At 38.8% G+C, this 26,555-nt stretch overlaps 1 protein-coding gene and 1 non-coding gene across 3 annotated transcripts in view; one reads left to right on the top strand and one right to left on the bottom strand.

Moving 5' to 3' along the window:
• Positions 1-26,555, bottom strand: part of NBEAL1 (neurobeachin like 1) — a 208,991-nt gene that overhangs the window by 146,375 nt on the left and 36,061 nt on the right. For both annotated transcript variants that reach the window (XM_057301476.2, XM_034954834.3), the window contains exons 5-7: positions 20,963-21,044; positions 19,717-19,844; positions 8,672-8,754 (exon numbers count right to left, since the gene is read on the bottom strand). In XM_057301476.2, the coding sequence (XP_057157459.1) occupies positions 8,672-8,754; positions 19,717-19,844; positions 20,963-21,044 (293 nt within the window). The remainder of the gene's footprint in view (positions 1-8,671; positions 8,755-19,716; positions 19,845-20,962; positions 21,045-26,555) is intronic.
• Positions 25,020-25,153, top strand: LOC112439171 (small nucleolar RNA SNORA1). Its single transcript, XR_003027470.1, has one exon. It is a non-coding gene; the product is annotated as a small nucleolar RNA SNORA1 (small nucleolar RNA).

Here is a 26,555-nt window from a genome sequence, read left to right as displayed (position 1 = left end):
AGATTACAGGCATGAGCCACCGCACCCGGCCCCTTGTCAGGTCTTTATGCTGCTTTTTCTTTGTCATATGCATGTATAGCCTCTAAAAAATAAAATAAAATAATTTATAATTTTAAAAGAAAGGTTACTATTGGTACCAGAATTTTAGAATATTAGTCCTGGAGTGGACCCAGGAAATGTTTTTGTCCAACTCTTTCATTTTCTAGTTGATTAGTGATGGTCAATTTTTACTAATGAGAGGTGTAATAGTCTTAGTAAAGAGACATCTAGGCTGGACGCAGTGGCTCATGCCTGTAATCCCAGCACTTTGGGAGGCCGAGGCAGGCGGATCACCTGAGGTCGAGTTCAAGACCAGCCTGGCCAACATGGTGAAATCCCGTCTCTACTAAAAATGCAAAAATTAGCCAGGTGTGGTGGCGGGCACCTGTAATCCCAGCTACTCGGGAGGCTGAGGCGGGAGAATCTCTTGAACCCAGGAGGCAGAGGTTGCAGTGAGCTGAGATCGTGCCACTGCACTCCAGCCTGGGCAACAGAGCAATACTTCATCTCAAAAAAAAAAAAGAAAAAAAAGTACATAGTACATATATGTACTCCTGCATCATACTTTTTTTGCTTTTTAACTTAATACATTCTGGACATTACTACATCTTTCTACTTTTTTTTTTTTGGTTTTTTTTTGAGACAGGGTCTTACTTTATTGCCTAGGCTGGAGGGCAATCACAGCTCACTGCAGCCTTGGCTGCCTGGGCTCACGTGATTCTCCCACCTCGGCCTCCCAGGTAGCTGGGACTACAGGCACACGCTACCATGACCATCTAATTTTTTGTATTTTTTTGCAGAGACAGGGTTTTGCAATGTTGTCCAGGCTGGTCTCAAACTCCTGGGCTCAGGTGATCTGCCCACCTCAGCCTCCCAAAGTGCTGGGAGTACAAGGGTGAGCCACTGCGTCAAGCCTGGACATTACTACATCTTAACAGATACACCTGCCTAATTCATTTTTTGTAATGACTAGAGGGCATACACCACTACAATGTGTTAACATCACTTATCTAGTTCTCCACTGATAAACTGCTATTGCTTTTCCCCTTTCTTTTGATGCTGTTATGAATACCCTTTTGCACATGTCATTACACACTGGGACAAGACTGTAACAATAAAATTATTTCCAATAACAAATGTTACCAAAAAGAAACAGCTTTGAGGTAACCTGGATAGAAACTTATAATTAAAAAATTAAGAAGTTCCACCTATATCAGAATAACTGGTACTACGCATGGCTTTCAGCTATAAACAACTAGAAAACTGGAGAAAATCAGTTCCAGAAACTGAGTCACAGAACTGTGATACACACAAGAAGGAAAACAAAGTAAGCACAAGGATCACACCACAGATTCCTGTTTGGAGACACTTTCTGAACTGCTACATGGAAAGGAGGAACCCTAAAAGAACACAGCCATTTGCTGAGTTGAGGAGACAGAAATCAAAGTTCAGAGAGGCCCAGGCAACTGGAATTTGTAAAGCAGAGTACTGGAGTGGAGGAAGCTATACAGAGGAAGTGCTCCAGAAATATGCACAGGGCTCATTTTGTGTCTCAGTATCTATCCTCACACAATAGTGTGATAGCCCATAAGATCGGCAAAAAACTACAAAGAAACTGTAAGCTGAGTAATTCTCTGATTTTACACAGAGCTAGAAGATGACAGAGTTCCACTCAGCCACAGTGGACACACAGAAAGATAATACATAAAAAGGACATAAAAACATATACCATGCAAACTCTCATCATAAGATTGCTGGGTGGCTATATTAGTATCTGACAAAGTAGGCAAGAAATATAATCAAGGCAAGGAATGTTATTCATGATGAAAAGTGGAACTCAATAAATTTAAATAAGAAAATACAACTCAATGAGTTTAAGTTTATTGAAGTCATAAAGAGTATTTTCTCTTGCCATAATGGAAATATATTAGAAAGTAATGAAAAAAAGATTATCTGGAGATCCTTTTCATGAAGATGGCATTAAAAGGAAGGTGGTCCCTGCCCCTCCCAAAGCCAAAGCCAAAGCCAAGGCTATGAAGGCCAAGCAGGCAGGGCTAAAAGGCATCCACCCCACCCCACACACACACAATCTGCACATCACCACCTTCTGGTGGCCCAAGACACTATGGTTCCAAAAGCAGCCCAAACATCCTCAGAGGAACACTCAGAGAAGATACAAACTTGACTACTATGCCAGCACCAAAATCCCTTTAAGCCACTAAGTCAGCCAATGAAAAAGATGACAGCAAAACACTTGTGTTCACTGTAGATATCAAGCCCAACAACAGATCAGACAGGCCATGAAGAAGCTCTATTGATAATGATGTGGCCAGGTCTACACCCCAATCAGGCCTGCTGGAGAGAAGGCATATGTTAGACTGCCTCCTGACTATGATGCTTTCAATATTGCCTACAAAACTGGGATCATCTAAACTGAGTCCAGCAGGCTAATTCCAAATATACACTTTTTCACCATAAAGAAAAAAAGGGCTGGGGGTGGAGGCTCATGCCTGTAATCCTAGCACTTTGGGAGGCTGAGGCGGGTGGCTCACTTGAGGCCAGGAGTTCGAGACCAGCCTGGTCAATGTGGTGAAACCCCATATTTACAAAAATTAGCTGGGTATGATGGCAGGCACCTGTAATCCCAGCTACTCGAGAGGCTGAGACATTAGAATCGCTTGAACTCGGGAGGCGGAGGCTGCAGTGAGCCAAGATCGTGCCACTGCACCACTCCAGCCTGGGTAACAGAGTAAGACCCCATGTCAAAAAAAAAAAAAAAAAAAAAAAGAAGAAAGAAAAAAGGATCTGGAAACTCCCCCAACATTTGCAGATTAAACAATACATGCCTTTTCATTTTATTAATGTAATCTTTTTTAATTGACAAATACAAATTGCATATATTTATGGTGAACAACATGGTATTTTGAAATATGTATACACTGTGGCTAAATCAAACTAATTAACATATACATTACCTCACATACTTAACTTTTTTTGTGGTGACCTCTCTTTTAGCTACTCTCTTAGCCATTTTCAAGTAGGCAATGCATTGTTACTAACTACAGTCACAATGTTATGTAGTAGCTCTCTTGAATTTATTTTTCCTAACTGAAATTTTGTATGCTTTGACCAACATTTCCCCAATTTGAAAATATTTTAAACCAAACAAGAAAACTTCATTTTAATTTAACAAAATTAAAACAAACATATCAAAATCTGTGGGGCACAACTAAAGCAATGATTCATGTTCATTCTAGAAAAGAAGGTCGAAATAAAGATCTAATCAAAGATTGACCTTTCACTCTAAGAAGCTAGAAAAAGAAGAGCAATTAAGAGGAAGTTAATATTAAAGATAATAGAAAAAATAATGAAAAAGGAAACGAATAAACAATAGAGGAAAATCAATGAAATCAAAAGCTAGTTCACTGCAAAGATCAATATAATTTTTTAAGAGACAGGGTCTCACTATGTTGCCCAGGCTGGAATGCAGTGGCTATTCATAGGCACAATCATAGTGTACTATAGCCCCGAACCCCTGGGCTAAGGTGATCCTCCTGCCTCAGCCTCCTAAGTAGCTGGGACTACAGGCATGTGCCAGGATCAATATAATTTAAAAACCTCTAGCTAGACCAATCAAGAAAAAAGAAGAGAGAAAAACGTAAATTATCAATGTCAGGAATGAAACAGGAGACATCAATTTAGATTCCACAGATTTAAGAAGGATACATGAAGAAATACTATGAACAACTTTATGCCAATAAATTCAACACAATTCATGTGATGAAAAACACAAATTCCTTGAAAGACATGAATTATAAAAACTAACACAAGAAGAAACAGAAAATCTGAGTAGCCCTTCACCTAGTAAATAAATTTATTCCATAATTTAAAACCTTTTCACACTGGGCACAACACACATGCCTATAGTCCCAGCTACTCAGGAGGCTGAGGTGGTAAGATCACTTGAGCCCAGGAATTCAAGATGAGCCTGAGCAATATAGCAAGATTCTGTCTCAATGAAAAACAAAACAAAACCTTTCCACAAGGTAATCTCCAGGTCCAGATCTGCTGGTGAATGTTAAGAAAATCATAATAGCATTCTCAAACCAACTCTCACAGAAAACAGAGGAAAAGAGAACCCTGCCTAACTCATTTAATATGACCAGTATTGTTGTTTGAGCCACCAAATCAATAGTATTTTGTTATACCAGCCCAAGCAGACTAAGACAGATTTTGTTACAAAGAAATAGAGTGCTACTACAACAAAGACCTAAGAATACAGAAGCAGCTTTAGAACTGGGTAATGGGTAGAGGCTGGAAGAGTTTTGAGGTGCATGCTGGAAATAGGGACCTTCAGGGCAATTCTGGTGAGCTCTCAAACATAAATAAGGAGCATGTTATTGAAAACTAGTGGAAAGGGGATCCTTATTATAAAGTGGCAAAGAACTTGGCTGAACTGTGTTCTAGTGTTTTGTGGAAGGTAGAACGTGCAGCAAGCAATGAAATTGGATATTTAGCTAAGGCAATTTCTAAGCAAGTGTTGAAGGAGCAGCTTAATTTCTCCTTCTGACTGCTTATAGTTAAAATGTGAGAAGACAGAAATAAACTAAAGAAGAAACTGTCAAGCACAAAAGAACCAGAAGCTGAAGATTTAGAAAATTATCAGTCTATCCAAATTATAAAAAACAAACAAACAAACAAACAAGAAAGCTTGTTCTAAAGAAAATACTGAGGGTGTGACTGATAAACAGACCATGGGTATAACTAGTGGACTTAATCAGCCAGCTCAGTGAGGCCAGGAATGGATATGGGATTATACCAGAAAAGACACTACCATTTTGAACTAAAGGGGACAGAGAAAGTGGGAAGGAATGAAGGTAGACTGTTGGACTTCTTGGATTCTATAGATCAGACCATAAAGCTATTCAGTTTGAATGTGTGATAAGAAAAACTCTGAAAGCAATTCAGAGATTATGAGAGCTGCCATTCCCACCAAAGATCCAGGAGGCAAGGCTGTTTCCTCTTCCTTGGTTTCAAAGGGTAGGACCACAGGTCAGGTTTCAGTGGGCCAGGATGACCTACCTAGTGCCTCAATGGTGGAGCTGCCCTCACAGACAGCATTATGTGTGGGGCCCTTGCAGAGACCTGGGGTGGGGGGTGACACTGGCAACCCAGTGCGCATGAAGTACAGAGTATCAACCAAAGAGGGCTATTCTCAAGCTTTAATGCCTAATAGAATTTACCTTACTAGGTTTTAGGCTTACCTGAGACCTGTCACCCCTTTATTCCTTCCACTGTCTCCCTTTTGGAATGGGAATGTGTATCCTATACCTGTTCCAACATTGTATTCTGGTTACATATAACTTATTTGTTTTCACAGGTTTATAGTTGGAAAGGGATTTTGAGTCAGGATGAATTGTAACTTCAGTCTCACCAGTATCAGATTTAGATATTTAGATAAGATTTTGAACTTTAGACTTACAGAGTTGATGTGAAAATGAGTTAAGACATTTGGGGCTGTTGGGATAAAATGGATGTATTCTGTATGTGTTAAGTACATGAATGGGGGGGCAAGGACAGAGTAGTATAGAGTGAACTGTATACCCCCAAAATTAATATGTGGAAGCCCTAACATCTCCCCATATGACTGTATTGCAGACAGGGCCTTTAAAGAAGTGATTAAAGTTAAATGAGGTCATAAAAGTAGAGCCTTGATCAAAGAGAACTAGTGCCCTTGTAAGAAGAGGAAGAGACAACAGTCTTTTTCTAACATGTGAGGACACAGCAAGAAGGTGACTATCTGCAAGCCACAAAGACAGATCTCAACAGAAAATAAACCCTGCTGGACTTTCCAGACTCCAGAACTGTGAGAAACAAATTTCTGTTATTTAAGCCACCCAGTCTACAGTATTTTGTTATGACAATCCAAGCAGACTAAGACAAAAACCATACAAGACATATAAGGCAAAAAATCCTAGAAACCCTTACCATCCTTGAACAGAGACACAAAATTTTTAAACAAAAAATCAATCAAATGCAGTATTACATAAAAAGGATAATATACTATAATCCTAGCACTTTGGAAGACTGAGGAAGGAGGGTCACTAGAGGCCAGGAGTTCAAGACCAGCCTGGAGGCAACACAGCAAGACCTTATCTACAAAAACATTTTGTTAAATTAGCCAGCTGATATGGTTTGGATCTATGCCCCCACTGAAATCTCGTGTTCAACTGTAATCCCCAGTGTTGGAGGTGGGGCCTGGTGGGAAATGACTGGATCATAGGGGCGGATCCTTCATGCATAATTTAGCAGCATCCCTTTGGTGCTGTTCTCATGACAGAGTTCTCATGAGATCTGGTCATTTAAAAGTGTATAGCACCTCCCAGCTTTCTCACTCTTGGTCCTGCTCCTGCTTTGCCTTCTGCAGTAAATAAAAGCTCCTGAGGCTTCCCCAGAAGCAGAGGCTGTCATGCTTCCTGTATTGCCTGTGGAACCACGAGCCAATTAAACCTCTTTTCTTTATCAATTACCCCAGTCTCAGGTATTACTTTATGGCAGTGTGGGAACGAACTAACACACTGCTTATGATGGTGCATTCATGTAGTCCCAGCTACTCAGGAGGCTGAGGCAAGAAAATCACTTGAGACCAGGAGTTTAAGGCTACAGTAAGCTATGATTATACCATAGCACTCCAGACTGGACAACAGAGCAATACCCTGTTTCTCAAAAAAAAAAAAAAAAAAAAAAAAAAAAAGAGAGAGAGAGAGAGAAATACAAGTTAATTATATAATCACAACCAAAGGTAGTTTGGGCCAGAAATATGATGTTAGTTTAATATTTGAAAATCAATCTATGTATTTTGCCAATTAACAAGCACCTCAAATAGATGCAGTAAAAGTACATTTAAAAAAAAGTCAATGTCCATTCAGTAATAAAAACTATTAGCAAACTAGGGTTAAAATAAGACTTCCTCTACTTAATAAAGGGCATCTATTTTTAAAAACATAGCTAATATCATATTTAATAGTGAAAGACTGAATTTTTTCCCTTCTACATGGGGGAACAAGGATATAAAAATCAATATACAAAAACAAATTACATTTCTATATACTAGTTTTAAAAATGAAAAATACAATTTAAAACAAATCAGGCTGGGCATGGTGGCTCTCACCTGTAATCTCAATACTTGGAGAGGCTGAGGTGGGAGGATCACTTGAGGCCAGGAGTCTGAGACCAGCCTAGGCAACATAGTGAGACTTTGTCTCCATAAAAAAATTTTTTATATTAGCCAGGCATGGTGGCACATACCTGTAGTCCTAGGTATTTGGGAGGTTGAGGTGAGAGGACCACCTGAGCTCACAAGTTGCAGGTTATATAGTGAGCTATGATTGCACTACTGCACTCCAGCCTGAGCAACAGAATGAGACCGCATCTCTCTCCAAAAATGAATAAGATACATCATTTACAAGCATACAATATACAATACTTTGGGATAAATTAACAAAATATGCGCACAACCTAAAAATACAAGAGACAAAGGCTTTTATGGGATACTTTACTTCTAAGCCAAGTGGCTCCCTGACACACCAATTTGATTTTATAACCTCACTTGGAGGACCAAAGAATAGCCCTTGGATGGCTGTGAGGACTCCTGATGAATAGAAACACCTTATACTGTTCTACTGGCAGGCTGGGTTTCCTGTCCTATATCCTCTAAGTGAGGCCAGTTTCCAGAGATGGTCTACTATGGAGCTTCATTACCTAGCTAAAGCCAGTATCACTACTGGTGGTCAAGCAGAGTCAGCACTGCAGTCATCTTCAGCAAGCAATCAAAGGATTATTTCTGTCTTCTTTCATTTCACAGGGAAAAGAAAGAACTGAAGCAAATATGGCAAAATGTTAAGTTACAAATTTGAATGGGAAATACATACTCAAGGAACACACAGTGTTCCTTTTATAGTCTGCAAATTATACTATATTTTTGAAAGATGGCATATATAAGTCACATATATAGGGGCTAACTCTCTCAAGTTTCCTATTTTCAATAAAAATTCTGAAGTTCTAAAATATACCACCAGTGGCCAGGCATGGTGGCTCATGCCTGTAATCCCAGCACTTTGGGAGGCTGAGGTGGGTGGTTCACCTGAGGTCAGGAGTTCAAGACCAGCCTGGTCAGCATGGTGAAACCCGGTCTCTACTAAAAATACAAAAATTAGCCGGGTGTGGTGGCACATGCCTGTAATTCCAGCTTTTTGGGAGGCTGAGGCAGGACAATTGCTTGAACCCAGGAGGTAGAGGTTGTGGTGAGCCAAGATCGCACCACTGCACTCCAGCCTGGGCAACAAGCGTGCGACTTCGTCTCAAAAAAAAGTAAATAAATAAAATAAAATATACCACCATATTAAAATATTCAGCTATTCTAAAAAAAATTTTTGAGAACAGCAAATTAAATAAAACCAAGTACAATAATTGCAGCCAAACACAAATCATGTACCTTACTCCAGTGATATGTTCTTACAACCATTATTTTATAAATTAACAAAGCTGAATCAAGATCAGAATCAGAGTAAGAATAAAAAGTAATCAGAGTAAGATGATAATCATAGCAAGAGAAATTAGAGGTGTTACTTACGATAAAAGAAAGGGACGAATTCCACTGTGAGAGAAGCTGGTTTATATTTCTGTCTGCTCTTTTCCACAGTACTAAGGATTCGTCTATCATTAAAAAGAAGTTAATAATAAGTTACAACATGGGCAAGCAGACACGGCACAATTACAAAAACAATTATAAAACAAATTTAATATTTTACTTTTGATTTGTGTCTTGAACTATGTATCTCTAGGATCCGCATAATCTTGAAAAGGAAGTCTAGCCAGTAACTGAACTGTTCATCAATTAAGATTTATTTTTTTGAATTATGCAACATGGTAGCTAGGTTAAATCTCCAAATAACTGGAAAATGAACAAGAAGCCAGACCTTAAAATTTCCAATCTGTAAAAGAATTTGTTCTGCAGTAATGCTAAACTGACAGCTCAGATTAGTAGCATATTATTACAGTAAAGTTGAAATTTATCAGAAATCCAGGCTACTCTGCCACTTTCTGAAACTTTATAATAATGGATAATGAGGCCATACATTAGCTTCTTTCATCTTGAGGATACAAATCCAGTATGGGCTGGGATTATTTTTGTTTTTAATGACAATTCCAGTAATTCTGATGGATGTTATGTTTTCTATAGGCTTTGGTAAAGCCAATACAAATTGCACGTGCTTTTAACAAGAACATTTCAATTTGATACAAAATGAATCTCTTAGATGGGCATAGTGGTGTGGAGATTGGAGAATAAAGAGTAGTGTTATGATGATACTTCCAACTAGTAGATGGTGAATTTTTTAAAATCACAGATATTTTTTCATTCCCTAAAAAAAGCATTTAAAATTACTAGATAAAGCCAACAAAAATAGAAAATATTTAAAGGACAGCCACATAGAAATTCTGTACGTCTAAATATGATGTACTGATAAAGCGCTGGTCTAAGATGCTTTCTTCTTAATGACCATAATTGAGCTATTGAAATTATTTTCCTTATAATTATTTCAAACCTAAGAAGAAATGTCAATTGATCATAGAACAAACCACATAGGATAAGCATAGCTGGACTCAGTGACAGCAAAATAGAGAGTTCTAAGATCCAGATCTACTATCCAAATTCATTAGAAATCATATTAGACCTCATTTGCTACTGCACTGCTTTCTAAATCTATGCCTATTTCCAGTGTGTGGAAGGCAGAACAGTGATTATACCAGCTGTATTTATTTTAATTTCAAACAAAACATGTTAGAACATTAATAGATCTTCCTATTTAATTAAGACCATTATCAAAGATTTTCATGTCTTTGTAACAGTACAAAATTCACTGGAGTTTCAAATAAAAAATTCAATCAGGTGGTAGAAAAATTAATCTTAAAAGGATAAAATTTCGGCCGCCCCGCTTGGGAAGTGAGGAGCGCCTCTGCCTGGCCGCCCTGTCTGGGAAGTGGGTGCCTCTGCCCAGCCGCCCCTTCTGGGAGGTGAGGGGCGTCTCTGCCCGGCCGCCCCGTCTGGGAGGTGAGGAGCGCCTCTGCCCGGCCACCCCGCCTGGTAAGTGAGGAGCACCTCTGCCCGGCTGCCCTTTGTCTGGGAGGTGGGGAGCGCCTCTGCCCAGCCGCCCCGTCTGGGAGGTGAGGAGCACCTCTGCCCAGCCGCCCATCATCTGGGATGTGAGGAGCGCCTCTGCCCAGCAACCACCCCTTCTGGGAAGTGAGGTGCGCCTCTGCCCGGCCGCCCCGTCTGGGAAGTGAGGAGCGCCTCTGCCCAGCTGCTACCCTGTCTGGGAGGTGAAGTGTGCCTCTGCCCGGCCGCCCCATCTGGGAAGTGAGGAGCGCCTCTGCCCGGCTGCCCCGTCTGGGAAGTGAGGAGCGCCTCTGCCAGGCCGCCCCGTCTGGGAAGTGTACCCAACAGCTCCAAAGAGACAGCAACCATTGAGAACGGGCCATGATGACGATGGCGGTTTTGTCAAAAAGAAAAGGGGGAAATGTGGGGAAAAGAAAGAGAGATCAGATTGTTACTGTGTCCGTGTAGAAAGAAGTTGACATAGGAGATACCATTTTGTTCTGTACTAAGAAAAATTCTTCTGCCTTGGGATGCTGTTAATCTATAACCTTACCCCCAACCCCGTGCTCTCTGAAACGTGTGCTGTGTCAACTCAGGTTCAAATGGAAAAAAAAAAAAAAAGGATAAAATTTAATTTAGCTTTCAGTTAGGTTTTTCCACGAGATTATTTCCAGTTTGTGCATTCATTATAAATTATGGTATTAACTAATAGATTGCTTATATCCTATCCAAACAACCTATGCTACAAACAATAAACATCCTCACCTGATTAACATAATAAAAATGTACTTCTACAATTTGTGATCAATGACTCATTCTAAAGTTCCTGTATTAGATGTAACATATGAACATAATTTCCAATATATTTGTGGTAAGAATTTAATATGCTAACATAAACAAAAGGGGTGAGAACTATTACATATATTAGAACACAAAAATTAAAGCACAAGTAGTTTGTACTGCATGTTTTCAATAACTTAGTAGAGCTAAAAATGAACTTTAGTCTTATACCATTTGTAGAATATAGCATAGTTAATTGCTCCATTATTACTTGATATTTGGGCCAAGCATCTAGCATTTAGCAGATGCTAATACATATCAACCAGTTTCTGAGAGGGCTGTAAAATGCTTATTTGCATCTCAGTTTTCTAAGTTTATGTTTTTGGTTGATTTAACCAGGCTTCTTTTTTTTTTTCTGAGACAGAGTCTCACTCTGTCGCCCAGGCTGGAGTGCAGTGGTGCAATCTCGGCTCACTGCAAGCTCCGCCTCCCGGGTTCACACCATTCTCCTGCCTCAGCCTCCTGAGTAGCTGGGACTACAGGCGCCCGCCACCACACCTGGCTAATTTTTTGTATTTTTAGTAGAGACAGGGTTTCACTGTGTTAGCCAGGATGGTCTCAATCTCCTGACCTTGTGATCCACCTGCCTCGGCCTCCCAAAGTGCTGGGATTATGGGCGTGAGCCACCGCGCCCCAGCCACCATGCTTCTTTTTTGTACTCACATCATACCTAGGACATAATCATTGTACTCACATCATACCTAGGACATAATCATTATTCTTAATTTTATTTGGAAAAAGTTCAAGTTCTGGCAAAAGATGCAACAATAAGAATAGATCAAAGAACATCAAATAGAGTTTACCCAAGTTCACTGTTAACACTTTATCCCAAATTTTTTTTTTCTTTTAGAGACAGTGTCTTGCTCTATTGTCCAGAGTGGAGTGAAATGGTGCTATCCCAGTTCACTGCAACCTCTAACTCCTGGGATCAAGCGATCTTCCCACCACAGCCTCCTGCAAAGCTAGGATCATAGGTGCAAGCCACCATACCCAGTTAATTTTTTTTGTTTTTTGTGAAGATGGGGTCCTGCTATGTTGCCCAGGTTGGCCTCGAACTCCTGGGTTTAAGTGATCCTCCTACCTCAGCCTCCCAAAGTGTTAGGATTACAGGCATGAGCCACTGTGCAGGGCCCCATTATATATAGGAAATTACATATATCATGGTCCTTCCTCTCTTAATATTTTAGTGAATATTTACTAATAGGGATATAGTTTTATATAATACCACAGTATAGTTATAAACTTCAATAAATTTAACACTGGTACAATACTTCTATGTAATCTACCAACCATATTCCAGTTTTGTCAGTTCACCCACTAACATCCTTTGTAGCATTTCCCTCTTCCAATACAGCTTCCAGGCCAGGGTCAGGTATTGCATTTAGTGTCTCTTCAGCCTCTTTTAATCTGAAACATTTCCATAACCCCACTTTGTGATATTTTCAAAGAAAGTTGTCCTCCAGCCCTCCTTTTTTAAAAAAAATTAGAACGTTCTTCACTTGGGATTTGCTTGTTTTCTCACAATTAGATTCAGACTATGCATGCTTGGCTGGAATAACACATAAGCAATGATGTGTCCTTCTTAGGGTTATCACATGTGGAGCACATGATACCCATCTACTTCTTACTGATGATCAGTTAATTTTGATCATCCAACCAACTGGATTATTTGGCCCAGTACTGTCCAAAATAATTACTGATTTTTCAATTACAAGTAATAAGTAATCGTGAGGAGACATTTTAAAAGCATACACATGGCCGGGCGCAGTGGCTCACACCTGTAATCCTAGCACTTTGGGAGGCTGAGGCAGGTGGATCAACTGAGGTCAGGAGTTCAAGACCAGTCTGGCCAACATGGTGAAACCCTGTCTTGACTAAAAATAAAAAATTTGCTGGGCATGGTGGTGCGCGCCTGTAAACCCAGCTACTTGGGAGGCTGAGGCAGGAGAATTGTTTGAACCCGGGAGGCGGAGGTTGCAGTGAGCCAAGATCACGGTACTGTACTCCAGCCTGGGCAACAGAGCAAGACTCTGTCTCAAAACAAACAAACAAACAAACAAAAAAACCATACACACATCATGCTCCCAACCAAAACTTCCCCCTAGGTTTAACATCCATGAATGATTCTTGCCTGATCCAATCTTACAATGATGTGTGCAAAATGTGTTTTTTTCCCCAACTCCAGCATCTCCTCTATATTTACTAATTGGCACTTGGAATTTTACTGTAAGCAATACCCTTCACTTCTCCCTTATCTATCTATCACTGGTATGAACTCATAAATTTTCTTCCTGAATGGTTAAATAATTCATTACTATAATTATTTTGTGCATATATTGTTCCAGGTTTGACAAGTAGGAGGCACAGGGCATACCTTAACATAATTAAATTATTTTTCTCTGTGGCAAGGCAAGGAATCCTACTAAACTTGCACTAGTCACAAAGTAGAAACTCAATAAGTATATTTTTGAATCAATGTTTAAATGAATGAACAAGTCATACTGAAGGAAGATTTCTTTTTCTTTCTTTCTCTTTCTTTTCTCCTCTTCTTCTTTCTTCCTTTCTTCTTCTCTCACTTCTCTTCTCCTTCCTTCCCTCGCTCCCTCTTTCCTTTCCTTTTTCCACTCCTTTCTCCTCTCCTCTCCTTTCCTCTCTCCCTCCCTCCCTCCCTCCTCTTTCTTTCAGGTTTTGCCATCACCCAGGCTGGAATGCAATAGTGTGATCATAGCTCACTGCAGGCTTCAACTCCTGGGCTCAGTGATCCTCTCACCTCAGCCTCCCAAGTACTCAGAACTAGAGGCACACATCACCACACCTGGCCAATTTTTTTTTTTTTCTAGATGGGGTCTTACACTCCTGGCCTCAACCAATTCTCCTGCCTTGGCCTCCCAAAGTGCTGGGATTACAGGTGTGAGCCACCATGCCTGGCTGATTTATTTCCCTATACTTATTTTAGTTCCACTTGAGAAAATCTTTCTAACTTTCTGAGATTCTGTAAGTAGAATCAAAATTGAGATAACAGATTAATCAAATCTACAAAAAGCATCTATTTGTTGTCATCAAATAAGAAAAGAAATAGTTTTACATGGCTCTGTATTTGGAATTATGTTAATTTTAATTAAATCTATTCTAACCTGCTTTCGCTATTTTGGTAAGCATTAAACACAATGAATAAGAAAATATATATCTTCTAAATTTCCACTTAATTTCAGAATCAGATTAATAAATAAGGTGTAAATTATTGCTGTAGATCCCTTTGTATAGGTCTTCCATGAGCAATGGATTTCTCCTAATTCCATTTTTTAATCTCCCTGTCAAAGTCAAAGAAATCCAAGTCTGAATTCCCTGCTTTACCATTTGTCTTTGAAGCAGTTCTTACATTACTGGCAAGATTGTTGTGTATATTAGAGATAACACATACACAGCTTCTAATGTAATTCCTGGCAAATATATGCATACATTCATTAAATGCTGCTACTCATCCTCTACTTTGCCCCCCTTTCTGTTGCCATCTTACATATGCAGAATTATCTTCCTATATTATATTAATAGTATATAAAATTTTCTTCTTTTTGGGTCTCTGGGCTGCGCTCCTAGCTTGGGCTCCCTCTCCTCAGCTCTGAGAGGCCTTAGGTGGTTCTGGGGCAGCCTCTGTTGCCTGTGACCTGCAGGCCCTGCAAGATCCCTGGGCAGGATGCCGGAGCATGCTGGAAGCTGGAACATGGACTCAGTGACTTTTGAGGATGTGGCTGTAACCGTCACCCCTCAGGAGCGGGCGTTGCTGGATTTTTCCCAGAAGAAACTCTTATAGAGATGTGACGCAGGAAACCTTCAGGAATTTGGCTTCTACAGGAAACAAATGGGAAGACCAGAATGTTGACGATCAAGTCAGAAAATATGGGAGAAATGTAAGTCATATGGTAGAGAGACTGTGTGAAGGTAAACAAAATAGTCAAGGTGGAGAAACCTTCAGCCAGAATTCAAATCTTAATCTGAACAAGAAAGTTTCTACTAAAGTAAAACCATGTGTATGCAGAATGTGTGGAAAAGTCTTCATATGTCATGCATCTCTTCACAGGTATATTATAACTCACTCTGGACACAAACTATTTGAGTGTGAGGACTGTGAAATGAAGCCATATAAATGTAAACAATGTGGGAAAGCCTTTAATTCTCTCACAGGTGTTTGAAGACACATGGTAATGCACAGTGATAATGGATTTTATAAATGTACAGCATGTGGGGAAAACTTTATTTTCCCCAGTTTATTTCAAATGCACCAGAAAACTCACACTGGAGAAAACAACCCTATAAATGTAAACATTGTGGTAAAGACTTCAATTATTCCAGAAACTGTCACAAACATGAAATAACTCATAGTGGAGAGAAACCCTATGCATGCAATAAAAGTGATAAATTATTAGCTTCTTCCTACACCCTTCGAGAACATGAAATGATTCATACTGCAGAGAAACCCTATAGATGTAGAGAATGTGGTAAAGCCTTTACAACTTCCAGTTTCCTTCATAAGCATACAAGGGCTCACAGTGGAGAAAAGCCTTAGGAATGTAAAAAATGCGGTAAATCATTCACATTTTCCAGTTCCCTTTGATGATATGAAAGAACTCAAACTGAAGAGAAACCCTTTGGATGGAAGTAAAGTGGTAAAGCCTTCACTTTTCCCAGATCCCTTCAACAGCATGAAAGAAGTCATACTGGAAAAAAACCATGTGAATGGAAGAAATGTGGTAAAGACTTCAGATGTTCTAGTTCTATTAGAACAAATGAAAAAACACATAGTGGGATTGTGAGGAATATTGGAAAACATGCAATTTTCCCAGTTCCCTTTGAAAACTAAGAAAAACTCATACTGGGGGAAAAATGAATGTTAAAAAACTGGTAAAGTCCTCAGTTTTCCCAGTTTCTTTCAAGGACATAAAAGGGTTCACAATAGAGAAAAACCCTGTAATTCTAAGAAATGTGGCAAAGCCTTCAGTTTTTCCATTTTTCCTTGAAATATGTAAGAAGTCAGTGGAGATAAGCCTTATAAATTTAAATGTGTGGTAATTTCTTTAGTTCGTAAGTTTCATTTGATACTTAAAAGAACTCATTTTTGAAAAATTCCTATAAATGTACAGAGTGTGAGAATACCTTCATTTGTCTAACACATGTTCAAAGATACATGGTAACAAACTGTAGATGGACCTTATAAATGTGAGAGCACTCTGGATTGGAAGCACAGTGGTCTGGAAAATACAGAAATGTTTTCAAATTTAACAATTACTTCAAAAGTTTTGTAAAACTCTCACTAGTAAGAAATTCTATAAATGTTGGTAAATTGGAAAGCCTGATGTAAATTAATGCTCACAAATGCACGTAAGTGGAATGTTATTATAATTATATTTTGCTTATCAGCGGTTCATTGTTAAAGAGGGTCTCTGTGCTTTTGATTTCCACTTTCGCAAGAAAACATTGATGTGAAAATTCCGTAGATACTCTTAGCAATGCTACATGAGTTTAATAGGTAGTGGTTTTTTAAAAAATTAAATTAGTAAAATTCTTCTCTTTTAAGTGTGTTGGATCTCTGGGTGAATTAAAATGTATTCCTATACAGAGGTAATTTTAATTTTTATGTAATTTTTAAAGTTCTCTGATTAATGGGCCAGTGAAAAATGTGTTTTTGTTAATATTTGGAATTTTCTGACTGGCCTCATCTGGCAAGTTTTGGTTATCCATATATGTTTTCTACTTTATATGGGAAAATGACTCTTTTTTGGTGTAATAATCTTTATTATATTTTCCTTTTTAATAGTTATTATCAAAAAAATTTTCTTCTTTTTGACTTTCAAAAACTGTTTTTAGCTACCAATTTTATTTAATTTGTTATCAGAGCTGCCTTTTTATAAATCTTCTCTCCCCATCTTTAAATTCATTTTGCTCTTATTATTAAAGATTCCTTTAAAAGCCTCTCTTCTGCCATTTTCAGACTGATTTTATGTTCCTTTTTCTGTATCTGTCTTGCTGTCTATAAAGAAAAATTATGTCATTGTTTCAAAACTTAAAATGTTCTCTTAGATTTGCCATTGCTGACAAGTCTAAGGCGGAGGATAGAGAAGTAGCAAGAGTAGGAGGAAGAGGAGGAGATATACTTTCCTTAGAGAAATCTCTGGCATACATGTCAAAACAGGGGGAACACTGATTAGTTAGAACCAAAGTGCTAATGAGTATAAAGGCTACAGATGAAGCACTGTTAAGTGTCTCTTTGTACTTTTTTTTAAAAAAGACAGGTCTCTATAGCTAACTGAAGCCGTGAACTATTGGGCTCAATCAGTCCTCCCACCTCAGCATCCCCAGTAGCTGGGACAACAGGCATGAGCCATCACATCTGGCTCCCTCTTTGTATCTTTAAAGACTCATAAGCAGGGCATAAGCAGAGATAAAAGGTAGTCACGGCACTAACTGACAACTATTTCTACCCATTCTAGTCACATGGTAGACTTTAACTTGGCCCCACTGTAGTAGATGGGGACATGTAATCACAGTTCTGGACAATGAGTTCAGAATGAAAATGACATGTGTCATGTAGCATGACCAGACAAGACAAGAACATTAAATTGCCAATTTGACACCTTTCAAAACTTTTTCTCTCACACATGGTGACCAGCAAAGGCTAAAATGCTGGCTGCTCTGTTAGCCTGGGATCTTTAGTAGCTCTGATGAGTAGAGGCTCTCTGCCTATTCACAAAAGACAGACAACATGAAAAAGTAATAAATCTTTTGTTATTCTATGCCCCTTGTTTGTTACTGAAGCATAATTTATTCCTCCTGTCTAACTGAAATTTTGTATCTTTAACCAACATTTTTCCAATCTCCATCTCCCAGGATGTATTCTGATTTCAATAAAATATTACATCACTATATAGAACATACAAAAGGTGTTACCACATAGTATATATAAATGTTCTCTCAGTTATCAATTCTTCACCACCATCTAATGGTATGGTGGCTATACTACCATGGGAACCCTGAAAAGCCTACAAAAATAATTTAGTAATGAAATGCTGCAATCGTGTTGCAGGAAGTAGAAATTATTTACAAATGGGTCATGTTAAGTTGAAAATGAAAATGGAAAATCTTGAGGAGATTTAGGAGATTTAAAAAAGAGGTCTGATTGAGAGTGATGAAACACTTCTTTGTAATCTGTGCCCACAGGTAAGAATGATATGTGACTTTAAAATTCTTCTCTTTGAGTTCTGTACTGGTAATTCAGCTATTGTCACTAAGCTACCAACCCACCCTTCTATATTCTCTCTGCTTTGTGATGCTGCGGCAGGCATCATGCAAACTTTCTTTTTCCAGCTGCCTCCCTTTTGGGCTCCCTAATAGAGGGTACCAGATGAAGCGTGGAAGAAAGAGAGCAACGACTGGTTCCACATTGCTCTTTTTCTCTATACTCATCAGTATCACTCCAGCAAGAATTCTTAATTGTAGTAATGGCAGTTGGTTCCTGTCTTCAGCTTATTTTTGGCAATCCCAGAATGAGCCTCTTGACTGCTCAAGAGATATCAGCACCAGCTGTGCAATGCTCCTTCCTCAGAGGTCTGAACCTCAGTGCTGTAGGGCCTCTTCACCAAAAGTCTAGATTCTGATAACTCCATTCTCTTCCCTTTGTTCCCATAACCCCAGGGAAAGTAGCTGTTTCCTAAAGTCAGTGTCCCACCTTTGCTTTGTCAATTCTCTAATATTTATCAATTTCCTTGTATTAGATCCTCTCTTTTAAAATATCAAGTGTGAGGAGGCTGGGTGCAGTGGTTCATGTCTATAATCCCAGTATTTGGGAGGCTAAGGCGGGAGGATTACTTGAGCCTAGGAATTCAAGACCAGTCTGGGCAACATAGTGAGATCTCGTGTCTAAAAATAAAAATATTTAGTCTCGTTTATGTTTTCCTTATGGGATCCTGATGACAGAAGCTCTACAATTAAAAATAAATGGACAAAGGCCGGACACGGTGGCTCCCAGAACTTTGGGAGGCCGAGGCAGGCAGATCATGAGATCAGGAGATCGAGACCATCCTGGTCAACATGGTGAAATCCCGTCTCTACTAAAAATATAAAAATTAGCTGGGCGCAGTGGTGCACTCCTGTAATCCCAGCTACTCGGTAGGCTAAGGCAGGAGTACTGCTCGAACCTGGGAGGCGAAGGTTGCAGTAAGCTGAAATCATGCCACTGTGCCACTGCACTCCAGCCTGGCAACAGAGCAAGACTCTGTCTCAAAAAAACAAAAAAAAAAAAAAAAAAGAAAAGAAAAAGAAAAAAGAAAAAAAATGGACAAAATACTGCTAGAAAGCATTTTCGAATTATAAAGTATGTTTTTTAAAAAATAACTTTTCTTGAAAAATATGTATACTGTATTTGATGCTACTATGCCTTTAACATTTCTTATCAGATTATTAGTATTCAAAATTGCATTGCAAAATACAAGTTCAGGGCATATGTAATTATTCAGAAGCAGAATTTATCACTAATTCATTCCCTCCAACATATTTCTCTAGCTCAGAGTTAAATCTGTGGGTCTTATATACTTCTTTCCAATTGCTTTCATAGAGAAGACCTGCTTTGAAGAATCAAATATATTATGACATTCAGGTTTTAAATGAACGTTATTATTTATAAGACATACCCTGAAATTCTATGTCTCCAATTCCGATATGGATCATATAAGCTTTCACAAAATGCCAATGCGTGGATCACAAATTCTTCAATACATGTCTGATCTGCCATTTCCTTCTCTTTTTTTTTGCTTTTTAACTGAGAACAAAGTTAAACATAAATTAAAGACATGCCTTACTTATCATCTAACAATAAGTCATTTGTATTCAAACAAGCCAAACTTTCCCTTTGAGACTAAGAGTCATTTAATCATACGGACTGGATACAGCCACTAAGATTTTAAATATGTCCTACGATAGCTTTAAAATAAATAGCCAAACACCTTTTGAAAAAGTAATATGTTTTCAGTAAGAAGGATATGTGATAAATAAATAATACATAATAATAACAAATTGTATCATTTTAAAAGCCATTTATAAAACACTTAAATTTTTTTTTTTTTTTTTTTTGAGACGGAGTCTCGCTCTGTCACCCAGGCTGGAGTGCAGTGGCGCGATCTCGGCTCACTGCAAGCTCTGCCTCCCGGGTTCACGCCATTCTCCTGCCTCAGCCTCCCGAGTAGCTGGGACTACAGGCGCCCGCTACCACGCCCGGCTAATTTTTTGTATTTTTAGTAGAGACGGGGTTTCACCGTGTTAGCCAGGATGGTCTCGATCTCCTGACCTCGTGATCCGCCCGCCTCGGCCTCCCAAAGTGCTGGGATTACAGGCAAAACACTTAAATTTTTAAATTAAATAACAGTATATATAATAACTACTTGTCTATATTTAGGCAATATGTACAGGATTTCTGAAATATGCATTACCCAACAATAAGTTTAAGTCTCTTCTCAATTATTACCTCATCTGAAAATATTTAACTATACTAACTATAATACAAAAAATAGTAGGCCAGACAATGGTGGCTCATGCCTGTAACCCCAGCACTTTGGGAGGCCGAGGCGGGCAGACCACCTGAGGTCAGGAGTTTGAGACCAGCCTGACCAACATGGAGAAACCCCGTCTCTACTAAAAATACAAAAGTTAGCCGGGCGTGGTGGCACATGCCTGTAATATCCAGCTACTTGGGAGGCTGAGGCAGGAGAATCACTTGAACCTGGGAGGCAGAGGTTGTGGTAAGCCAAGATCGGGCCATTGCACTCCAGCCTGGGCAACAAGAGCAAAACTCCATCTCAAAACAAACAAACAAACAAACAAACAAAAAGTAAAACCTAGTTGCTCTCAGTAAAGTGACAAAAAAGATTAGTTCACACCTACTTGCTGAATATAGAGTGTTGTCATGGTGATGACATAATTAATGTACGAGCAAGTCCCAATTTCTTCCACATTTGATAGATTTCTGTGAGAAAAAGAGACTTTAATTTTTTACATAAGAATGGTGAACAAAACATATGTTCATGAATTCAGCTTGAATTATGAGAACACATGCTGGCAAACAAAATGCAAATGACATTTATTAAAACATAAAATCAATATGGTTATATAACTGCTTTCCCACCAACTGTGAACTATAACTCAAGCAGCATTTAGCTACTATAAACAGATAATGTTTAAAAAGTATATGCTGATTAGCATCTATTTATTATTGAAAATTGGAAAATATCACAAAGTAGAAACAGAAGAGAAAAAATAAACACCAATATCTTGCAATCTAAAAATAAGCAACTACGTACATCTACATTATTTCCTTACAGATTTTTGTCCCTATGCAGATTCTTAGTTTTCTTTTTTGTACATACTGTTTTCATTATAACATGTGCACTATAATCATTTTCACTTTCCTTTTTGAATTATGGTTTCCTTTTAAGGATGTCATATTTCCTCAACTACATTAAAAGTCCTTGAAAAAGGGCTAACAGCATCTTTACTTACTCTAAGACGGCACAGTATCATATTTTGTTTAAAGCAGTGGGTTCATAAGTGCTTAGTGTTTAACTAAAATATGGTCCCTCATTTTTATTCCCTTTTTATAAGACTGAGGTAAAACAAGACAATATTTACTATACCTAAAATCTTTCCCTTGACATAATAAAAGAGCAACGTTCATTAATTTTGTTATGAGACATTGTGATCTTGTAAAACATATATCTTAAAATCCAGTAAATGCTAATTTTAGAAAAATTAACAGAATTAACAGACTTCTTCTGGTTTTTTTTTTAAGAGATGGGATCTTGCTCGGTTGCCCAGACTAGAGTGCAGTGGTGCAATCACAGTGCACTGCAGCATCAAACTCTTGGGCTCATGCAATCCTCCCACCCCAGCTTCCTGAGAAGCTGGGACTACAGGTATGTGCCACTAGGCCTGGCTACCTTTTTACATTTTTTGTTGAGATGAGGGTCTCACTTTGTTGCCCAGGCTGGTCTTGAACTCCTGGGCTCAAGCAATCCTCCTGCCTCAGCCTCCCAAAGGTCTGGGATTACAGGTATCAACCACCACACCCACCCAACCAAAAGACTTCTTAATGTAAGAAGTCAGACTGGCATGACAACTTGGAGAAAACAGGGTACAGGCAGAGGCAAAATTGGAAGCCTCTGCAAGAATTCTGCTTCCAATAATAGTGGACTAAGATCAGTCCTCTCCCTGAGAACAACTAGAAAACATGGACAAAATTTTTTTTAAAAATATGTTTAAAGGCATGAGAAAATTAATAAGGAAGTGAAAAATTACAGATCCAAGATACAGAACAAGGAAACACAGAAAGAGATGAGACCTGCATTTAGATCCATTTTTGCACTCATGACTTCTACCAGTCCTGACAGAGGTAGATGAAACAATGAGAAGCTGCTGATTGCATCTGACAGTCTCACAATGCTGAAAAGGGACAAAAACTAGAATTCAGAGCCCGAAAATAACTGTCTCTAAGGCTGTGGTTTAAGATCCCAAAAGACAACACTCAAGAAGTAAAGGTGAAATGAAAATAGATTAGTAGTCACAGAGACTAAGTCCAAGTCAGCTCAATCATTCACTGTATTAGAGGGATCCTACTTTTCCAGAAACAAATGTATATTAACTGAGAAGAAAGACAATATTATCCTAAAAGTATCTCTATGATTTTTCAAAAACAATAACCAACACTTACTCAAAAATAACAACTCACATGAGAACGCGACACAAGTTTGAAAATCAAAAGAAACAATACACAAAAGAAACAGACCCACAATTTGAGCAAAAGAAAAAGAAAAAGAGGTTGGGTGTAGTGGCTCATGCCTGTCTGTAATCCCAACACTTTGAGAGGCAGAGGCAGGAGGACTGCATGAATCCAGGAATTCGAGACTTAGCCTGGGCAACGTAGCAAGACAATAATTTAAAAAAAAAAAATTTTTTTTTTTTTTGAGACTGAGTCTTGCTCTGTCACCCAGGCTAGAGTGCAGTGGCATGATCTCAGCTCACTGCAACCTCCGCCTCCTGGGTTAAAGCGATTCTTCCACCTCAGCCTCCCAAGTAGCTGGGATTACAAGCATGTGGCACCATTCCCAGCTAATTTTTGTATTTTTAGTAGAGACGGGGTTTCACCATGTTGGCCAGGCTGGTCCAGAACTCCTGACCTCAAGTGATCCACTCGCCTCGGCCTCCCAAAGTGCTGGGATTACAGGCGTGAGCCACTGCACTCCGCCAGCAGGACAATAATTTTTTTAAAACAATTGGCCAGGCATAGTGGTGTGCCTCCCAGCTACTCAGGAGGCTGAGGTGGGAGGATCACCTGAGCCAGGGAGGTTGAGGCTGTAGTGAGCCATGATCATGTCAGTACACTCCAGCCTGGAGTGTACAGATGGAGCAAGACTCTGTCTCAATTTTTTTAAAAAAGCATAATCCATGAAAGAAAAAAGTTAAGTCAAACTTCATTAAAATTAAAAGCTTCTGTTTTACAAAACACTAGTAAAAGAATAAAAAGGCAAGTCGCAGACTATCAAAAAATATTTGCAGACCAGATACCTGCCAGACACAGTGGCTCATGCCTGTAATCCCAATATTTTGGGAGGGTGAGGTGGGAGGATCGCTTGAGCCCAGGAGTTAGAGACCAGCCTGGGCAATATAGTGAGACCTCATCTCTACAAAAAATTAAAAAAAATCAGCCAAGCATGGTGGCATGTACCTGTGGTCCCACTTACTTGGGGTGGGGGGGACTAAAGAAGGAGGATAACTTGAGGCTGCAGTGAGCTGTGATCATGCCACCGCACCTCAGGCAACAGAACTCACTGCACCTGGGCAACAGAGTAAAACCCTGTCTCAAAACAACAACAACAACGACGACAAAAAAATCCCAGATACCTGATAAAGGAATTACATCTCAAAACAGTCAAAGATGTCTTAAAACTTAATAAGAAAACAATTCGATTTTTAAAAATGAGCAAAAGATCTAAATAGACACTTCACCAAAGAAGATACAAATGGTATATAGCCATATGAAAAGATGGTGAACATCTTTTGTCATTAGGGAATTGCAAATTAAAACAATAAGATACTACAAACACCTATTAAAATGGCTAAAATATAAAACAATAGTATAATCCAGTATTGGAAACCATGAAGAGCAACAGGAACTCTCATTCATTGTTGGTGGGAATGCAAAATGGTATAGCCATTTTGGCAGACAATTTTGCACTGACAAAGCTAAACATAAGCTTACCGTATGATACAGCAATTATACTCTTCAGCATTTACCTAAATGAGTTGAAAACTTATGTGTATGCAAAATCTGCACACAGATGTTTGTAGCAGCTTTATTCATAACTTCCAAAAACTGGAAGTAACCAAGATGTCCTGCAACAGGGGAATGAATAAACAAACTGTGGTATGTCCATAAGTAGAGTATTATTCTGTGACAAAAAGAAATGGGCTATCAAGCTACAAACACATGGAGGAGGACCAGGTGCGGTGGTTCATGCCTATAGTCCCAGCACCTTGGGAGGTCAAGGCGGAAGGATCACTTGAGCCCTGGAGTTTGAGACCAGCTTGAGCAACATGGCAAAACCCCTTCTCTACAAAAATACAAATAAATAAATGAATAAATAACTGGGCATGGTGGCATGTACCTGTAGTCTCAGCTACTCAGAGGCTAAGGTGGAAACATAAATTGAGCCCAGGAGGTCAAGGATGCAACGAGCCCTTATCAAGCAGCTGCACTCCAGCATGGGTGACAGAGTAAGACCTTGTCTAACAAACAAACAAACAAACAAGAAAAGTCATGGAGGACCCTTAAATGCATATTGCTAAGTGAAGGAAGCCAGTCTGAAAAGGCTACATTCTGTATGATTCTAATTATGACACTCTGGTGAAAGCAAAACTAAAGACACCATTAAAATATCAGTGGTTAAGCCTCATTCTAGATGAGAATGGGTACTGCTGATCATGGTGTCCAAAAAACTTAATGTGGCTAAATTGAGACACAGGCTATGCTTCCATCACAGTACATATATTGCAGTGGTGACAATGAAACCTGTAACATTTGGTATGCTTATGATTAAAAAAAAAAAAAATCAGTGGTTGACAGAGGTTGGGGCGGGCAGGGGTATGGGGTGTGTGTGTGTGGGTGTGTAAGGAATGAATAGGTGGAGCACAGGCCATTTTTAGTGTAGGAAAACTATTCTATATGATCCTATAATGATGATTATGTCAAATTTATATATGACAACATAAATTAGTCAAAACCCATGAAACTATACAACACAAATAGTGAACCCTAATGTGCACATGGACCTTAGTTAATAATGTATAAATACTGGTTCATCAGCTGTAATAAATGTATCATACTAATGTAAGATATTAGTAATAGAGGAAACTGAGGGGTATGGGAAAGGAGTATGTGGGAATTCTAGATTTATATAAAAACAGCTCTAAAACATAAAGTTTATTAAAGTTTTTAAATGGAGCTTTAAAAAAGTAAAGTGAGGTCTCTGGAAATAGAAACATGTTCTGTGACTGGTAGCTATTGAACATTAAATTTATTATAAGAAACTATCTACTACCCAAAAAATTTTTTTTCAACCAAAAAATTTGTTGAGCATTTCAGTGCTTCCCTCTATTACCAAAATCTAAACATAATGAATTGAAAACAAATATCTGTAGGATTTTTGATTTCAGCAAAATTGTAGTAGGTAGCTAGCAAGAAAATATAGCAAATTATCAGAGATCAACTTATGTCTTACTACCTGAATAAACCCTTTCCCTTTAACCTTTTTTTTTTTTTTGAGAAGAGTCTCGCTCCGTCACCCAGGCTGAAGTGCAATGGCATGATCTCGGCACACTGAAACCTCCGCCTCCCAGGTTCAAGCAATTTTCCTGCCTCTCAGCCTCCTGAGTAGCTGGGATTTCAGGCACCCGCCACCATGCCTGGCTAATTTTTACATTTTTTTGGAGAGACAGGGTTTCACCATGTTGGCCAAGCTGGTCTCAAACTCCTGACCTCAAGCGATCCACCTCCTCGGCCTCCCAAAGTGCTGGGATTACAGGTGTGAGCAACTGTACCCGGCTGCATCCTTCAACCCTTATAATTCTTGTATTATTTTTCCAAATTTTAAGGATGAGGAAAAACACACAAATAAAAACATGTCTAAGGCTCTGGGAGAGCATAAATTAGGGGTGAAATGTTTTAGCAATTATTGATCAATCATTCCATAATTCCTGCAAAGGCAATGAGAAATTAAGCCAAAGGTGACTAAGAGGTAAATTAAGTCCCTATTCATCCACTAATTAATTATAAAATATTTATAAAACAAATAATGTACGTTTTAGAAAGTGGCTTCCAAAAAGAAAATAGATTTAAAGATATAGAATGTAGCTTCCGAAATGAAGATAGGTTTCAAGAGGAATATGAACCAATAAACCAATGGTTCTTGAATTCTTATATGCA

The sequence above is a fragment of the Pan paniscus genome, chromosome 13 (genome assembly GCF_029289425.2).
Source record: "Pan paniscus chromosome 13, NHGRI_mPanPan1-v2.0_pri, whole genome shotgun sequence".
Classification (NCBI taxonomy): domain Eukaryota; kingdom Metazoa; phylum Chordata; class Mammalia; order Primates; family Hominidae; genus Pan; species Pan paniscus.
The sequence above is the reverse complement of the archived record's forward strand: the minus strand, read 5'-3'. Positions and strand labels throughout refer to the sequence as shown.